At 42.1% G+C, this 19,709-nt stretch overlaps 1 protein-coding gene across 2 annotated transcripts in view; it reads left to right on the forward strand.

Moving 5' to 3' along the window:
• nsmaf (neutral sphingomyelinase (N-SMase) activation associated factor) overlaps nucleotides 1–19,709 on the forward strand; it is a 127,290-nt gene that overhangs the window by 69,804 nt on the left and 37,777 nt on the right. For both annotated transcript variants that reach the window (XM_070891963.1, XM_070891955.1), the window contains 7 exons: nucleotides 1,861–1,903; nucleotides 2,144–2,310; nucleotides 3,185–3,296; nucleotides 4,029–4,087; nucleotides 4,459–4,526; nucleotides 5,567–5,631; nucleotides 9,904–10,027. In XM_070891963.1, the coding sequence (XP_070748064.1) occupies nucleotides 1,861–1,903; nucleotides 2,144–2,310; nucleotides 3,185–3,296; nucleotides 4,029–4,087; nucleotides 4,459–4,526; nucleotides 5,567–5,631; nucleotides 9,904–10,027 (638 nt within the window). The remainder of the gene's footprint in view (nucleotides 1–1,860; nucleotides 1,904–2,143; nucleotides 2,311–3,184; nucleotides 3,297–4,028; nucleotides 4,088–4,458; nucleotides 4,527–5,566; nucleotides 5,632–9,903; nucleotides 10,028–19,709) is intronic.

Genomic DNA, 19,709 nt, shown 5'->3' on the forward strand with positions numbered 1-19,709 from the left:
GAATCCTTGTTCTCTAAAAGTTGAAGTGTGATTTTATATCTGGTCATGTAGCATTGCTCAGACCTTTGTCAGTTTAATTAGCTTTCTGAATTAAAATGAACCCTTTTATGTTGGCTAAGTCTATGGATAGTGAAAGAATAAACACTCTATTATACCATGCGAGTTAGGCTAAAACTATGACCAATATTATAGAATCATAGAATAGTTGCAGCACGGAAGAAGGCCATTCGGCCCATCGAACTCGTGCCAACTCTCAGCTAGTCCCACTCCCCTGCCTTTCCCGGTAGCCCTGCAATATTATTGAAAATAAAATAAACTAGCAGAAAATCAATACAGCCACTTTCACTGGCTAGTTTTTTTTCTTTCAATAGCATTCTGCTTCATAGTTAATATCAGTTGTTCACTGGTTGGAAACTTAAAGTTTGAAAACATATTCAGTGTTTATTTAAAAATTCATTATCACCCCATTTGGGGGCGGTAACTTTTGAAAGCTGGGAAATTTTGTGTCACGCGCTAATGCTTCCCAGCTTTCAAAAAATCAAGAGCTCCACTTCCTCCTTGGAGCGCTGAAGGATGCGGGCGGGGCGGAGACTTCAGCAGTGCTGCAACTGGGGCCGTGCAGTGCTGCCGCATTCAAAGGGCCCTTTCTTCCCTTAAAGGGAAGGGCCGTCGCTGTAAACTCACCTACCTGGACCACCAAGGGAGCGGCGAACCTGTGCAATCAGCCCGGCACTCAATCAGAGTGCCAGCTAAACCATCGCAGTCATGAACCAGTGAAGTAAACGGCAACAACAAAGGTAAGTTTTTAAAAAGAAATTTATGTACCTCGCCCACCTTGCCTTTTAATCCTTGCCCCCGTAGTGGCTGGTCGCCCGATCCATGCCTCCTGCAGCTGTCGGTGCTGTTGCTCGGCGCTGCTGCAGGGGATGGAAGTGAATTTCCGGTCCGGGGTGATGTGCACGGTGATGATGTCACCATTTCCGGGCGCAGGAGATCGGTGCGCAATGCCTTAGTGCCGTCGCTAAATTCCTGTCCAATACGGCAGGAGTCACTGTCAGAGCCACGGCCGGTCGCAAAGGCAACTGTGCCCTGTTAGTGGCCCTCAGTATCGTTAACTGCAGGCACAAATGCGCCAAATTTCCCCCCCATGAGTCTTCCAAGTTAAACCTTTAGTTGTAGCCTACACTTTTGTCTTTTAATTCTTGTGAATTTTATTGAAAATTTTACAAAAAGCATGTGATGAACTTTGGATTTTTTTTAAACCTCCAAACCAGTTCCTTTTGAATGCTTATTTTCACTGTACTGGATTCAAATCTGAGTATTTTCTGGATGTATTTCAGTGTTGATCAATTGGCTTTACCCTTTCCATGCTGTTTTGTAAAAACAGTTTAAATTCCTATGTCAATCCACATGTAAATAAAATATCTGAGAACTTAACAAATTAATAAATTAAAAATAAGTGGACATTTGAGTAGGAGAGGAAAAGGAAAAAATTGAGAATTAATGGGGGCAGGTTGAAAATGTTGAGTTTTAGGGAGGCTTATGGCTGGCAGAGATCACAGATACGATGCCAGCTACAAGGGAAGATGAGACAACAGTGGAAATAGGTTGGCTTTGCTTTTTACCACTACATCAATTTTTTATTATACACAGCAAGACTCTGTACCTTGTAATGCTTGAGGCCAGAATCCAGCTGAGAGCCTTAGCATAAAAGAAGTACTTGATGTTTGATTTACATCTTAATAGTTCCAACTTGTTATTTTTTTTTAAGTCACTGTCATCAATTCTGGTATGAAAAGAAAATTGTAAAATTAAATGCGCCCGAAAAAAACTTGCTGTAATAATTTTGCTTTGTTACAGTGTTTCATCCTTTGACTTACGAGGGAGGAGTTGATTGGGGCAGGTAATGAAGAATATTTTTAAGAACTAACATTTTGCTTGCTTGCTTTGAAACCTAATTTACATAGCCTTGTAAAGTGTTGAAGCTTCATGATGAAGGGCATAATTTAAAATGTCTAGTACTATAACTGAGCCAATTTGAAAATAAACTGTTATTGTCATTTTATAGTAGCTTTCATTTAGCAGTTGCAAATGCAACACTGGGATCAGTTCAATACTCACATTTACAAACATTTGTCCTCAGCATCGAGGATCCAAATGAGAAGATAGCAATGCTAACCCAGATCCTGGAGTTTGGGCAGACTCCAAAACAGTTGTTCATCAGTCCACATCCTCAAAGAATAATGCCAAAGTTTCAGAGTCTTTCCAGAGGATGCAACCGAAGTACTTCCATGGCAGAGTTGTCTCCAGGTAAACTTGCAAAATCAATGAGCTGCAATTGTAGTGATCCAAGGTCTGTGCCATTATTATAATTTATTTTTTTATACCACATTTACTTCAATGCTTTGCGCTATTCCCCTCTACCACTCCTTGTGGTAGAATTTTCTACTTTCTAACCACTATCTGGGTAAAACAGTTTCTCCTGAATTCCCTATTGGATTTTTTTTAGGGACTCTCTTATATTTATGGCCCCTAGGTTTGGTCTCCCCCACAAGTGGAAACATCTCTGTCTACCCTATGAAACCCTTTTGTAATCATAAAGACCTCTATCAGGTGACCCCTCAGCCTTCTGGAGAAGAGAGTCCCAGTTACTCCCTATCAATCTTTCCTGATAGGTATACCTCAGTTGTGGTATCATCCTTGTTAATCTTTTTTGCACCTTCTCCAGTGTCTCTATCATTGTTATAATATGGAGACCAGAACTTTGCATAGTGCTCCGTGTGGTCTAACATGGTTCTATGCAAATTTAACAGCTCTGCTTTTCAGTTCTTTTCTTCCAGAAATGAACCCCAGTGCTTGGTTTGCTTTTGTTAATGGCCTTATTAACCTGTATGAGCTAGGACCTATTATTGTAACGCCACCTTTGACAGCAATCTAAGCCATTGAATCATACCATATAACCACCTCCAATGGTCACAATTTTTTCGTCCTTATATATTGGGGTTGGAGTTTTGGGGTGGGATCAAAGACATGATTTTAGGTGCTACTCTATCCTCTCTCTCATCGAGCTAAGTTTTTAAATTCAAATTAAATTATGTTTTGATTTAAATATAAAATAGTACCGTGTTTTCTCTTTGGATACTGGAGCTTCCTGTGCCACAGTAACCAATTTTCTGTATTGCAGTTTCGCCCTGTGAAGATTCTTCATTTGAAGATTTGACAGAAGAAAGCCTAAAACTAGCATGGAGTAATATCAGTAAACTGAGTATAGTTTACCAGCAAAAGATTCACAAGGAGTAAGTTATTTATGTTCATTCCATGCAATAGTTGACTAATAGTGTAGGAAGGATAAGCTTACTAATGTATGTGGTGATGTAAATATATTCTAGCTGGATTGTAGTACTGACATTTATGTATTCAGTAAGAGAAAAGGCCATCAAGCCTGTCATATATGTTTGCTCCTATCCTTTGACTGATGCCATCCACATGTACCAACCCATTCACTCACTTCCCACCTCCTGGGTGAAGCAAAACTGTAGTCAGTTCAGAAGTTAAAGATCCTTTCCAGCTCCCCGTGGTGATCACGCATGCTCCTGGATGCCCCAAATTCACAAATTATTTTTCAGAATAATCTACTTTTGTTTTCCATATGCTGTGACAGCCTCATTTTCCTGAACTCCATCTACTGCTTTTTTAAAGGATTGTAAAGAATCCGTCTGGGTAATTTCAGCTTTAGCACTAGGTAAAAAATGGGTAATAGTGAATCAGCAGCCTGTTTTTAAATCTCTCTCTATTTTCTTTTCCATTATTAATTAAATAAACACCGTTGCCAGTAATTTCCATTATGGAATAGAAAATTAGATGACGTGTAAAATGAGCTGTCGTTTCACTAATGCCCATTTTTCACCCATCGATCAAAGTTAAAATGACACCATCAGTCTTTACTGCCTCCTCCGGAAGGCTTACCTGTTACTGTTGTGGCTTCTGATTATCTTTGAATTTTATCTTGGGTCCCTTTTTGCAATTAGGGCAGTGACTGGAATCGCTGTAGCTAGCAATGGAACTTCAGTCTTCACAACTTCTCAAGGTAATTTATTAAACTCAGTACGTGATCACGTGTAATTAGGGAAACTAGCCATGTGTTCTGTCTTCAGCTTGGTACTAGGCTACAAATTTAGATTTGATGAACTAAAAGTACATTTTTACAAATCTTTCTTTAGTGTATGGCAGTGATCCTGCTGCAATGATTTACACTGCCTCTCAATTGAGCTACTAATATTTCTGGGTATACAGTAAGATGATTTTTTTTTATATTGTTTAGCAGTTTGTGTTGCTAATTAGCATAATATTCCATTTTATAGTATGTCTCAGTTTTTGTTTGCATTCTATAATGTCTATAGAGCTTCCAATTCCATATCCATTAATTTATGTTGTGCTTTCTTTTAATTCACACCACAGATTCAACGCTGAAAATGTTTTCCAAGGAAACAAAATTGTTACAACGGAGTATGTCTTTTTCAAATATGGTGAGTTCTGATGCTGTAGGAAAAAAAATTGCGAAACAAAGAATCCCCAAATGTTCATTGATCCTGAGGGTAAAGTAACAAATAATTTTAAACTAAGGAGAGAGTCTACTCTAATACATGTTTTCATCAAGGTCTATTCCAGAGGCTCGGTGGGAAACTGCACTGTGCAGCCACCACCGAGACATTCTAACTTGGAGCATGCCAGAACAAATCAGTGAGGAGGCCTGTAGTATATTTCTGGTAAGCTGCTGAAAGTGCACGTATGGTCATTAAGTGATAACACGATTGAGCTTGGCTGTAATGTCCCACTAGAGGGAATAGCCTACTGATGTTCATCATCTATGTTTCTGATTGAAGACTAGCTTCTTGGATGGAGTTTTGGAGGACCAATCGAAGCTATAGTCTAGTCTTTCACGAGAGGTGGGGAAAAATCAGCAAGAGAACGGAGGGTATTAAATATATTTTAGTCCATAGAGGTCTCCCTGCTTTGACCAATTTACATTAAATAGCTTCCCATATGTTTCAAGTCTGGGTGTCATTCTGTGTTCATTCCTGGTTAAGCCTCACCATTGAAATCTTATAGGTGCTTCATGGTCTTTAACCAATAATTACATGTTTCTGTGCTTTTGAGGGAGAAAGAAAAAGATTGTTTCCTCATTTCTGTGATAATATTGCTGATCTTGATTAACATTTTTGTCTGTATGCAAATTTAAGATGGAAGTGTGGCCATGAGGGCCTATATTAAAATAATTACAAAATGTAAAATCATAAAATAAATAAACAATATTGTCAGTAATTTCCGCAGGGCTTCCCAATCTCTTGCCGAAGTTACAGCGATCCCAATCTCTCTCTGTAACTAGGGCAAGAGATTGATGGAAACCTAAGAGAAATGGCATAAACCTCAATTTACATTGTCTCCTGGGTTTCCACCAATCTTCTGCCGAAATTACAGCATGAGATTGCTGCGGAGCATCTTCCCCATATATTTAATTCTTTGGTCTGTGAACAGCCTGCTAACCTGACCCCTCAATCTTTTCTAGGCCCTATCATCTTGTTTGTTACTGGAGGATACGACTGTCCTATGTTCATCGTGGGATAACAATGTGTAAGTGTCGAATGGCCTGTTTACCAAATATGTCTAATTGCGGAAACTTGCTAAAAAAAAGATATAGTACAGTATATTCAGGAGGGATATTGAATGAAAAAAGAGGGGTGGCCGTATTGATCAAGAATAATATTCCAGTTCTACAAAGGGACAATATACTAGAGGGTCCAAAGACTGAATCTATATGGTTCGAGTTAAGGAACAGAAAAGGAGCAAATAGTGAGAAGGAGATGGAGGAACAAATCTGTAGGCAAATTTCAGAGAAATGTAAAAATAATAGAGCAATAATAGTAGGGAACTTCAATTACCTTAAGAGAGACTGAGGAAGAAACAGTGTAAAGAACAAGGAGGGTGAAGATTGAGTAAAATGTGTGCATGACAACTTAAGTATGTTTCTAGCTCAATGAGAAAGGAAGCAGTACTGGATCTATTTCTAGGGAATGTAGAAAAAGTGGAATGTATGTCAGTTGGAGAACATCTGGGTAATAGTGATCATATAATTAGTTTTAAAATTATGGGGGCCAATTTTCAGTACCTCACCGCCCGCTGCCGCCCATTCCTGCCGACATTCCTCCTGCAGATCCGCCCAGTGCCACTTTCGGGGTGGCCTGGAGCGGGCGGGAGGGGAGAGCCAGCGAGAACCGCCTACTGACGTTAGCGGACGGCCGAGTGCCGCAACTGAGCTCCCACCCGCCGAGCTCCCAGATTCCTGTGGCCGGGAGTCAGTGTGACTCAGCGGCAGAACGGGGGTGGATCGCTGGCTGCAGGCTGGTCTGTCCCCGACGGTAAGTCTGAAGAACCTGAAAAAAAGGTAAGTGAGCATTTAAAAAAACATTTGAACAGCGACTTACCTGCATGTGGTCCCCTGAAGGTCTTCGGATAGTTTTTGTATTTTTTTGTTGTGATTTTTTTTCTTTGCAGGTCTTCGACCCTCCGTGGGCCCGACTCCATCCTCAGCGGCACTTGGGCGGCAAGCGCCTCTGCCGCCGAGAATGCGACCTCCCGCCTGCTGCCGCCCAGATTGGCGGCATACATCTTCTATTTGCCGCCCGCCGACCTTCAAGGGACCTTCTTCATGAATATCCCGCCCAAAGTACCGTCCGGTACCTCGGCGGCACTTGGGCGGGCGGAGGCCCTGATGAAAATCGGCCCCATGGAAAGGGACAAAGAAAAATCAAAGTTGAAAATATCCAACTGGCAGAGAGCCAATTTCAGTGATTTGAGAAGGGATCCAGCACAGGTGGACTGCAAACAAGGATTGGCCAAGAAAACAGTAAATGAGGAATGGCAGACCTTTTAAACAAAGAGATAGTTTGGGTAACAACCAAGCCTATTCCCATAAAGAGGAAAGATGGGCATCCAAAGCTATAGCTCCCTGGATGACAAAGGAAATAGAGGTTAAAATTAAAAGTTTTATGACAAATGTCAGGTACAGAATACAGTCGAAAACCAGGCAGAATCCCGAGTGTGCAGAGGGAATTGAAAGTTATACAAGGCAAAAGAGAGTATGAGAAAGATTAATAGGTAACATAAAAGGAACCCAAAAATCTTTTATAAACATAGAAAAAAAATAAAAGGATAGTTAAAGGAATGGTGATGCTAATTCGGGACATAAAAAGGAAATCTTGTAGCTGCAGAAGGCATGACTGAAGTACTGAATGAGGACTTTGCATCTGTCTTCACAAAAGAAGATGATGAAGTTAATGTCAAGATTGAGGAGGGCAGAAAACAGAGGGTAAGAATAAACGGGTCATTTTCGGGTTGGCAGGCTGTAACTAGTAGGGTACCGCAAGGATCAGTGCTTGGACCTCAGCTATTTACGATCTGTAACAATCACTTGGATGAGGGGATTGAGTGTAATCTGTCCAGGCATGCTGACGACACAAAGCCAGGTGGGAGCATAAGTTGTGAAGAGGATGCAAAGAGGCTGCAAATGGATATACACATGCTAAGTGAATGGGCAAGAGCATGCCCGATGGAATACAATACAGAGAAGTGTGAGGTTATCCACTTTGGTAGGAAAAATAGAACAGCAGAATATTTTTAAATGGTGAGATATTGAGAAATGTTGATAATCAGAGTGACCTAGGTGTCCGTGTACACGAATCACAGAAAGTTAACATGCAGGTACGGCAAGCCATTAGGAAAGGAAATTATATGTTTGCCTTTATTACAAAAGGATCGGAGTATAAAATTAAAGACATCTAACTGAATTATATAGCTCTTAGATACTGTAAACAGTTTTGGTCTCCTTGCCTAAGGAAGAATATACTTGCCTTAGAGGGAGTGCAACGAAGGTTCACTCGACTGATTCCTGAGATGCAAGAATTGTCTCGTGTAGCGAGATTAAGTAGACTAGGTCTAAATTCCTTCGAGTTTAGAAGAATGAGAGGTGATTTCATTGAAACCTATAAAATTCTTAATGGGCTTGACTGGGTAGATTCTGGGAGGTTCTTTCTCCCGGCTGGGGAGTCTCAGAATAAAGGACTGAAATGAGGAGAAATTTTTTCACTCAAAGGGTTGTGAATCTTAGAATTCTCTACCCCAGAGGGCTGTGAATGCTCAGTGGTTGAATATATTCAAGACCGAGATCGATAGATTTTTGGATATCAGGGGATATGGGGATAGTGCGGGAAGGTTGAGCTGACTTAGATTAAGTCATGATTTTATTGACTGGCGGAGCAGACTTGAAGGGCCGAATGATCTACTCCTGCTCCTATTTCTTATGTTCTTATGAAGAGGGAGTAGAGATATTGGATTGGATAAAAATAGATAGAAAGGAGTTGATAACTTTGGGTGAAACTAACCTATTTAACAAATCACCTAGTCCAGATGGATGCATCTGAGGTTGCTGAGGGAAGCAAGGGTGAAGATAACAGAAGCTCTGACCACAATCTTTCAATCCTCCTTGGATATGGGAGTGGTGCTATAGGACTGGAGGATTGCAAATGTTACACCCTGTTCAAAAAAGGGGAGAGGGATAAACCTGGTAACTGCAGACCAGTCAGTCTATTGTTGGTGGTGGGAAAACTAATGTCAATGACAAAATTAATTCTCACTTTGTTTTTTATTGGGATGTGGGTGTTGCTGGCAAGGTCAGCATTTATTGTTAATCCCTAATTGCCCTTGAGAGGACAGTTAAGAATCAACCAAATTGCTGTGGGTCTAGAGTCACATATAGGCCAGACCCAGGTAAGGACGGCAGATTTCCTTCCCTAAAGGACATAAGTGAGTCAGTTGGGTTTTTACGACAATCTGGAAGTTTCATGGTCACCATTACTGATACTAGCTTTTTAATCCAGATTCATTTAATTAACTGAATTTAAATTCCCCAGCTCCCATGGTGAGATTTGAACTCATGTCTCTGGGCAATTAGTCCAGACCTCTGGATTACTAGCCCAGTAACAACCACTATGCTACTGTACCCCCTTGGTGAAGCATGGGTTAATAAGGGAGCGCCAGCATGGATTTGCTAAAGGCAAATTGTGTTTTACTAACCTGATTTAGTTCTTTGTTGAAGTAATAGAGAGGGATGATGAAGGTAGTGCAGTAGATGTTGCATTTATCGCTCATGTTTCAAAAGGCATTTGATAAAGGTACCAAATAACAGACTTAATCGGAAAATAGGAGCACATGAGATTAAAGTGACGGTAGTAATTTGGGTATATAATTGGCTAAGGAATAGGAGGCAGAGAGTAGTGGTGAACAGATGTTTATCTGACTGGAGAGAATTAGGTAGTGGGGTCTCCCAGGGGTTGGCATTAGGACCATTACTTTTCTTGTTCTATATAAATGACCTGGACTTTGGTAAAGGGAATACAATTTTAAAGTTTGCAGATAGAGGTATTCAAAATTATGAGGAGTCTTGATTGAGCAAGTAGGAAGAAACTGTTTCCTCTGGCAAGTGGGTTGGTAGCCAAAGGTCACAGATTTAAAATAATTGGCACACGAACTAGAGGGAAATGAGGAGAAATATTTTCACACTGACAGTTGCTCTGATTTGGAACGCACTACCTGAAAGGTGATAGAAGCAAATTTCATAGGAACTTTCAAAAGGCAATTGGACATGTACTTGTAGAGGACTAATTTGCAGAGTTGTGGGGAAAAAGCTGAGGTGTGGAACTAAATTGGACAGCTCTTTCTAAGAGCCAGTACGGGTAAGACAGGTCAAACATCCTCCTGTGTGTAAGATTCTGTGATTCAAGTAAGTGTGTTTAATCAGCACATCAATATTGTAAATAGTTTCCGATATTTATTTGGATTTCCTTTCAGATATTTTTACTCAGTAGCTTATGGGCGAAGGCAAGATACGCTCATGGGTCACGATGATGCTATTAGCAAGATCTGCTGGTACAATGCTCATTTATACACTTCTTCCTGGGATTCTACAGTCAAGGTTAGTGCTGCTGTTAATAAGTACTAGTTGATCTCGTGTGGCATTGCAGATGGTAAGTCCAGACCAAGTGTAGTCTTCAGGTGAAGTGAGATTAGAAGGAATAATTGGACCAGAGTACACACATATAATACAGATCTTGTAATTATAGTTCCATTATTCAGCTGTTAGCCTTTTCTCAGTGGCCTTGTCTCAGAGCCTTTCGCCTCTGAATCAGAAGGTAGTGGGTTTAAGCCCCATTCGTGAGAGTTTTGAGCACATGTATTCCAGGTCGATACTTCGGTGCATTACTGGAGGATGCTGCACTGTTGGAGGTGCGCTTTTCCAGGTGAGACATTAACTGAGATCCTGTCTGCTTCTCCGATGGATATAAAAGATTTCATTGCATTATTCAAAGAAGAGCAAGGACTTCTCCCGGTGTCCTATATTTATCCCTCAACCAACCACTAAAAAACTGGCTATCTCGTCATTACTTTCATTGCTATTTGTGGGGCCTTTCTGTGTATATATTGGCTGCTGTATTTACATTACAACGGTGACTACATTTCAAAAATACTTGATTGGCTGTGAAGTGCTCTGGAATGTCCTGAAGTTGTGGAAAGCGTTATATAAGTGCAAGATCTTTCTTTCCTTCCTTTCTTCCAAATTCCACAATTATGTTTGCAATGGAAACTGCTAGTAACTATGTAAATTTGTCATGCTGTAATTATACCCTCCCTCCATTGGTGGAGGTGCAACATAGCCACTGATGGGAGCGTGTGATTACAACTTGACTAGTTTACACACAGTTACTATTATTAAAGTGGATATAGGAATTTATAATAGGAATCAATTGAAGGAAGTGCACATAGATTCAAGTTTTTTTTTCTAATTCACAATAGCATCTTCAGAGAGAAATGTCTGCAAGTGCTCCACATAAAGTGAATTACTTTGAGGTGCAGTGACTATTGTTAAATTTTGTGCACAGCAAAATCCCGCTATAGCAGTGAGATGAATCTGTTCTGTGGTGTTGATTGAGGGAGAAATATTGCCCAACTCGTCAGAAGAACACCTCATACTTTGAATACGAGATATTTAATATCCAAAGAAAAGGTAGCTCTGATGATGCAGCATTCCCTCAGTACAGCATTAGAGTGTTGACCTTGGATTATGTGCTCAAGTCCTGCAGTGGGGCTTGAACTCACAACCAAACAGAGTCAAGCTGACACTTTGGAAAAAAACAAAAAAATTGTATATGTGAAATCAAGTAACTATTAGGTGCTGCATATCCTTTAATCCAAAGGTGTAAAACTCTGGTTTAGTAGTTCCAAAGTATAACTTGGCAGCTAAACTTTAAACATTGGAAGGTTAGTTGACTCACTGATGACTAATGTCTGTTCCAGTCTTAGAAAACTAAAATACCCCATTTTTAAACCACATTTACTGGCTTTGGAACTAAAGATGTCATGGATAGTGAGAAGACTGAATTTTCTAAACCTATCTCTTTTTCAATATTGACAGACCTTCTGTATATTTCTGGTATTTGCATTTTTCAGTTGTAATCCCAGTACTCTGGATTGATCTTGAACCTAGCCCCAGAGATGAAAGGCTACTAATTACCCAGTTAACAATTTCCATTTGTCTGACTTTTTTATTTTTGCTTTTCACTGGGATGTTTTATCCACTAGTAAAATTGTTTATATTTTGAAGGAGGATGGGGGCGAGAATCTCCTGGAAGCAGTAAACTGTAACATATTTTCCTGAATGTAGTAATCTCTTGTGGTTTTTTTAAATAGAAAGCCCTGTTCCTTTACCCAAAATGATATGCAAAGTGTACATTGGTGTTCACTCTCCTGTTTTCGTTCCTCCTCCCAACCTGCAGCGGTCAGACCGCTGAAAGCTTTCCGGCACATGGAGAACACCATCGGTGTCAGTTATAGGCCATATTACATTTAAAGCAAGATGTCTGTTTGTGTTTGTCATCTGACCTATGAAATCATTTGCACAGATGTCATGCTGCACATGGACTGTTGGAAGATAGTGCATAGAACAGTAGCAACAATTGACCATTCACATAGAAAAAGTTTACACTTACGAGGGCTGAAATTCAGCCTCCCGAAAAGGCCTCTTACCGCCAGAAAGCAGCGGCCAAGCTGCGGAGTCCAGTGGCCGCTAATTTGCGGTCGAATGGCCACCGCTAGCGAAATTTACCTTGGTGGATTTTCCGGCGGTTCCCACTTCCGCCCCGCTGCTGCTGACTGGTCCTAAATGCATAATCAAAGTGTGCACCGCCGATCTCCCGCAACTCCAGCCAAATTCAGCGTGAAAAATCTTTGATCCGCCGCGCAGTGCACCAGACAGCTTTTTCTGTTGGTGCACCCTGTTTTCTGTGTGTGCGACATGATAGGCCCTTCAACGGGAGGGTGCACTGCCGCGGTCGCCATGTTTTGTTTTGTCGGCCGACTGCCAGGTGGGGCCGACAATTATGCCCCTGGATTCAGCTGGGCCGCCAACAGGCAGCCTGGCACCCCCTCTTGGGTGCCAGGCTGCTGGCCTGGCTGAAAACCTCCCTGGTGGCCCAGTGGACCGAAGTTTTAAAATGGCAAAGGCTCGCCCCTTTAAGTGAAGGGGAGAATCGTGGTGACGCACACACGTCATGACGTAATCACGCTCCGCTGATGATTGACGGGGGCAGTGACTCCGTCCTGCCTTCACTTCCGCCCCTCTCGTTGTCGATCTTCTGCTTACCCGCCCCCATTATGACCGACTTCCGGTCCACCTGAAAAAAAATGACACAGCTAAATTTCGCGAAAGAGGCCCACCTCATCCAGCGCGACGGAAAAAAACTTTAAAAACGGTAGATGTGTCAGGTTTCCAGTGGGCCTCAATTTCTACCTCACCGTCTCTCTTCGTTTTCTGCATTTTATTAATGCAAGAATATAATTTCCTTGTCAAAGTATAATATAAGTTTTATTTTAAAATACATAAAAATCGAATTGAAAAATAAAAAAGGGGCGATCACATTGCTGGCCATGTATTATAGACCCCCAAACAGCGGGAAGGAGATAGAGGACGAAATATGTCAGCAAATTGCTGTGAAGTCCAAAAACCATCGGGGATTTTAACTATCCTAATATTGATTGGGACAAATATTAGTGTGAAGGGTATAGAGGGTGCGAAATTCTTAAAATGCATTCAAGAGAACTTTTTTAGTCAGTGTGTAACAAGCCCAACATGAGAGGGGGTGGTTTTGGTCTTGGATTTAGTTTTGGGGAATGAAGCTGGGCAGGTGGAAGCGATATTAATGGGAGAGCACTTGGGTGCCAGTGACCATAATTCAGTCAGATTCAAGTTAGTTATGGATAAGAACGAGGATAGACGTGGAATAAAAGTCCCAAATTCGGGAAAAGCTAACTTTGCTAAGTTGAGGAGTGATTTGGCCATAGTGGACTAGAAACAGCTACTTGTAGGTAAATCAGTGTAGGAACAGTGGGAGGCCTTCAAGGAGGAGATCCGGAAGGCTCAGGCCAAACATGTGCTCTTGAAGAAAAAGGGTGGGAATAACAATTCTAGAGTCCCCTGGATGTCTTGGGACTTACAGGGGAGGTTAAAGAAAAAAAGGGAAGTATATGTCATATACTGACGGCTAAATATTGGAGAATCTTTGGAGGAATATCAAAAGTTAAGAGGTAAAATTAAAAAGGATATTAAGAATGCTAAGAGAGAGCATGACAAATTCTTGGCTAGTAAAATTAAGGAAAACCCAAAGATGTTCTATAAATATATTAAGAGCAAGAAGATAATTAAAGAAATGGTAGGGCCTATTAGAAACAAAAGATATTGATATGGTTCTTAATGAATACTTTGCATCTGTTTTCACAAAGGAAAGGGGCAATGCAGATACTGCTATCGAGGATGAGTGTGAAATTCTGGATGAAACAAACATAGTGAGAGAGGAGGTATTAAGGGGTTTAGCAGCTTTGAAAGTAGATAAGCCCCCAGACCCAGATGAAATGCATCCCAGGCTGTTGAGCAAGGGGTACTGAAGTTGCATGTTCAGCCATGAACTCATTGAATGGCGGTGCAGGCTAGAAGGGCCGAATGGCCTACTCCTGCACCTATTTTCTATGTCTATGTTTCTAAAAGAGGAAATACCAGAAGCCTTGACCATCATTTTCCAATCCTCTTTGGATTTGGGCATGGTGCCAGAGGACTGGAGGATTGCTAATGTGGTACCCTTGTTTTAGAAGAGAGAAAGGGATAAACCGAGTAATTACAGGCCAGTCAGTCAGTCTAACCTCAGTGGTGGGAAAATTATTGGAAAAAATCCTGAAAGACAGGATAAATCTACATTTGGAAAGGCAAGGATTAATTAGGGACAGTCAGCATGGATTTGTTAAGGGAAGATCGTGCTTGACTAACCTGATGGAATTTTTTGAGGAGGTAACCAGGAGGGTCGATGAGAGTAGTGTATATGGACTTTAGCAAAGCTTTTGATAAGGTCCCACATGACCGACTGGTCATGAAAGTAAAAGCCCATGGGATCCAGGGCAAAGTGGCAAGTTGGATCCAAAATTGACTTAGGCAAGAAGGGAAAGGAGGTGGGGTAGCTCTGTTAATAAAAGATGATATCAGGGCAGTTGTGAAGGATGATATTGGCTCCAATGAACAAAATGTTGAATCATTGTGGGTGGAGATTAGAGATAGTAAGGGGAAAAAGTCACTGGTCGGCGTAGTTTATAGGCCCCCAAATAATAACTTCACGGTGGGGCGGGCAATAATCAAGGGCATGTGAAAAAGGAACGGCAGTAGTCATGGGGGATTTTAACCTACATATCGATTGGTCAAATCAAATCACACGGGGTAGCCTGGAGGAGGAATTCATAGAATGCATATGGGATTGTTTCTTAGAACAGTATGTAACAGAACCTACAAGGGAGCAAGCCATCTTAGATCTGGTTCTGTGTAATGAGACAGGAAAAATAAACGATCTCCTCGTAAAAGATCCTCTCTGAATGAGTGATCACAATATGGTTGAATTTGTAATACAGATTGAGGATGAGGAAGTTGTGTCAGAAACGAGCATACTATGCTTAAACAAAGGGGACTACAGTGGGATGAGGGCAGAGTTGGCTAAAGTAGACTGGAAACAAGGACTAAACGGTGGCACAATTGAGGAACAGTGGAGGACTTTTAAGGAGCTCTTTCATAGTGCGCAATAAAAATATATTCCAGTGAAAAAGAAGGGCGGCAAGAGCCGTGGATAACCAAGGAAATAAAGGAAAGTATCAAATCAAATCAAAGACCAATGCGTATAAGGTGGCCAAGGTTAGTGGGAAACTAGAGGATTGGGAAAATTTTAAACAACAACAAAGAATGACTAAAAAAGCAATAAAGAAAGGGAAGATCGATTACGAAGGTAAACTTGCGCAAAACATAAAAACAGATAGTAAAAGCTTTTACGGATATATAAAACGTAAAAGAGTGACTAAAGTAAATGTTGGTCCCTTAGAAGATGAAAAGGGGGATTTAATAATGGGAAATGTGGAAATGGCTGAGACCTTAAACAATTATTTTGCTTCCGTCTTCACAGTGGAAGACACAAAAACCATGCCAAAATTTGCAGGCCACAGGAATGTGGGAAGGGAGGACCTTGAGACAATCACTATCACTAGGGGGGTAGTGCTGGACAGGCTAATGGGACTCAAAGTGGACAAGTCCCCTGGTCCTGATGAAATGCATCCCAGGGTATTAAAAGAGATGGCGGAAGTTATAGCAGATGCATTCGTTATAATCTACCAAAATTCTCTGGACTCTGGGGAGGTACCAGCGGATTGGAAAGCAGCCAATGTAACGCCTCTGTTTAGAAAAGGGGGCAGGCAAAAGGCAGGTAACTATAGGCCGGTTAGTTTAACATCTGTAGTGGGGGAAATGCTTGAAACTATCATTAAGGAAGAAATAGCGGGACATCTAGATAGGAATAGTGCAATCAAGCAGACGCAGCATGGATTCATGAAAGGGAAATCATGTTTAACTAACTTACTGGAATTCTTTGAGGATATAACAAGTACGGTGGATAGAGGTGTACCGATGGATGTGGTGTATTTAGATTTCCAAAAGGCATTCGATCAGATGCCACACAAAAGGTTACTGGAGAAGATAAAGGTACGCGGAGTCAGAGGAAATGTATTAGCATGGATCGAGAATTGGCTGGCGAACAGAAAGCAGAGAGTCGGGATAAATGGGTCCTTTTCCGGTTGGAAATCAGTAGTTAGTGGTGTGCCACAGGGATCAGTGCTGGGACCACAACTGTTTACAATATACATAGATGACCTGGAAGAGGGGACAGAGTGTAGTGCAACAAATTTGCAGATGACACTAAGATTAGTGGGAAAGCGGATTGTGTAGAGGACTCAGAGAGGCTGGAAGGAGATTTGGATAGGTTAAGCGAATGGGCTAAGGTTTGGCAGATGGAATACAATGTCGGAAAGTGTGAGGTCATCCACCTTGGGGGGGAAAAAAAACAGTAAAAGGGAATATTATTTGAATGGGGAGAAATTACAACATGCTGTGGTGCAGAGGGACCTGGGGGTCCTTGTGCATGAATCCCAAAAGGTTAGTTTGCAGGTGCAGCAGGTAATCAGGAAGGCAAATGGAATGTTGGCCTTCAATTGCGAGAGGGATGGGGTACAAAAGCAGGGAGGTCTTTCTGCAACTGTATAAGGTATTGGTAAGGCCGCACCTGGAGTACTGCGTGCAGTTTTGGTCACCTTACTTAAGGAAGGATATACTAGCTTTGGAAGGGGTACAGAGACGATTCACTAGGCTGATTCCAGAAATGAGGGGGTTACCTTATGATGATAGATTGAGTAGACTGGGTCTTTACTCCTTGGAGTTCAGAAGGATGAGGTGTGATCTTATAGAAACATTTAAAATCATGAAAGGGATAGACAAGATGGAGGCAGAGAGGTTGTTTCCATTGGTAGGGGAGACTAGAACTAGGGGGCACAGCCTCAAAATACGGAGGAGCCAATTTAAAACCGAGTTGAGAAAGAATTTCTTCTCCCAGAGGGTTGTGAATCTGTGGAATTCTCTGCCCAAGGAAGCAGTTGAGGCTAGCTCATTGAATGTTTTCAAGTCAAAGATAGATAGATTTTTAACCAATAAGGGAATTAAGGGTTACGGGGAGAAGGCGGGTAAGTGGAGCTGAGTCCACGACCAGATCAGCCATGATCTTGTTGAATGGTGGAGCAGGCTCGAGGGGCTAGATGGCCTACTCCTGTTCCTAATTCTTATGTTCTTATGTTCTTAGATGTAGGAAGCAAAGTAAAGGGTAATGGTTGATGTTTTTGTGACTGGATGTTTCCAGTGGGGTTCCGCAGGGGCTCAGTACTGGGTCCCTTGCTTTTTGTGGTATACATCAATGATCTAGATTTGAATATAGGGAGTATGATTAAGAAGTTTGCAGATGACACTAAAATTGGCTGTGTGGTTGATAGTGAAGAGGAAAGTCATGGACTGCAGGAGGATAACAATCTTCTGATCAGATGGACAGTGCAATGGAATTTGATTCAGAGAAGTGTGAGGTAATGCACTTTGGGAGGGCTAATAAGGAAAGGGAATAAACATTAAGCGATAGGCCACTTAATAGTGTAGATAAAGGGACCTTGGAGTGCTTGTCCACAGATCCCTGAAAGTAGTAGGTCAGGTGGATAAGGTGGTTAAGAAGGCATACGGAATGCTTGCCTTTATTGGCCGAGGCATAGAATGCAAGAGCAGGAAGGTTATGCTTAAATTATCTAATACTCTGGTTAGGCCACAGCTGGAGTTCTGGTCGCCGTATTTCCATATTTACGAAAGGATATACTTGCTTTGGAGGCAGTTCAGAGAAGGTTCACTCGCTTGATTCCGGAGATGAGGGGGTTGACTTATGAGGAAAGGTTGAGGAGGTTGGGCCTCTACTCACTGGAGTTCAGAAGAATGAGAGGTGATCTTATTGAAACGTATAAGCTTATGAGGGGGCTTGACAAGGTGGATGCAGAGAGGATGTTTCCACTGATGGGGGAGACTAGAACTAGGGGGCATAATCTTAGAATAAGGGGCCACCCATTTAAAACTGAAATGAGGAGAGATAGACAGCTTCTTAACCGATAAGGGATTAAGGGGTTATGGGGAGAGGGCAGGGAAATGGACCTGACACCATGATCGTATCAACTATGATCGTATTAAATGGCGTAGTAGGCTCGAGGGGCCATATGGCCTACTCCTGCTCCTATTTCTTATGTTCTTGTTATAGGAAGGACGAGATTGCACTAGAGAGGGTGCAGAGGAGATTTACTAGGATGCTGCCTGGAATGGAGAATCTTAGCTATGAGGTCCGGTTGGATAGGCTGGGTTTGTTTTAATTGGAACAGAGGAGGCTGAGAGGAGACCTCATTGAGGTGTACAACATTTTGAGGGGCCTGGATATAATGGATAGCAGGGGCCTATTTCCCTTGGTGGATGGGTCAATTACGAGGGGGCATAGTTTTAAGGTGGTTGGTGGAAGGTTTAGATGGGATTTGAGGGGAGGATTCTTCATGCAGAGGGTCGTGGGGGTCTCGAACTCACTGCCTGGAAGGGTGGTGGATGCAGAAACCCTCACCATTTAAAAGGTGGGCACTGAAGTGCTGTAACTTGCAGGGTTATGGACCTAGAACTGGTAAATTGGATTAGATTGGATAACCGCTTGTTGGCTGGCGCAGATACTATGGTAAATACTGCAGGGAATTGAATATGTCCAGGGTGGCCTGGATGGGTCGGAGAGGAATTTTCCCAGATTTTTTTTTCCCCCCAATTGACCTCGTTTTTTAATCTGGTTTTTGCCTCTCCCAGAAGATCACATGGCTCCAGTTGGGGTGGAGTGTAAAATGTTGCGGTGCAAGGGGTGTCGCAGTTGTGTGGGGCGGACTAGTTGGGCCGGATGCTCTTTACCTTTCCGCCATTGTTCATTGTTCATAGGTTTATATGTAACCTTCAGGGCTGTTGACCGAGGGCCATGTGGCTCTTTGTCGGCCGGCACATACGCGATGGGCCAAAATGGTCTCCTCCTGCGCTGTAGATTTCTGTTTTCTATGTTTCTATCACACTTCCGTTAATGTGGGTTTCGTTGTTTTTGTACTTCCGGTGTCAGTTTACCAGGATCTTCCATGAGTATATGTGCTCTGGTCAAATTATCTTCACCTTTGGCGATGCTAACATCCAATTTTTAAATCTACAAAAATGTTGTGGATCCTTCCCAGAAATTAACACCCGTAACACTTGTTTGCTTATGCATCATGGGGACAAAATTGGTTCATCATCAGAGACAGTCCCTCGAAATCGAGGAAGACTTGCTTCCACTCTAAAAGTGAGTTCTTAGGTGACTCCACACACCAATACGGAAATTACAGTCTCTGTCACAGGTGGGATAGGCCGTCGTTGAAGAAAAGGGTGGGTGGTGGGACTGGTTTGCCACACGCTCCTTCCACTGCCTGCGCTTGTTTTCTGCATGCTCTCGGTGACTAGACTCGAGGTGCTCAGCGCCCTCCCGGATGTACTTCCTCCACTTAGGGCGGTCTTTGGCCAGGGACTCCCAGATGTCGGTGGGGATGTTGCATTTTATCAAGGAGGCTTTGAGGGTGTCCTTGAAATGTTTCCTCTGCCCACCTTGGGCTCGTTTGACGTG

Source organism: Pristiophorus japonicus, chromosome 1, assembly GCF_044704955.1.
Source record: "Pristiophorus japonicus isolate sPriJap1 chromosome 1, sPriJap1.hap1, whole genome shotgun sequence".
In the NCBI taxonomy this organism is placed as follows: domain Eukaryota; kingdom Metazoa; phylum Chordata; class Chondrichthyes; family Pristiophoridae; genus Pristiophorus; species Pristiophorus japonicus.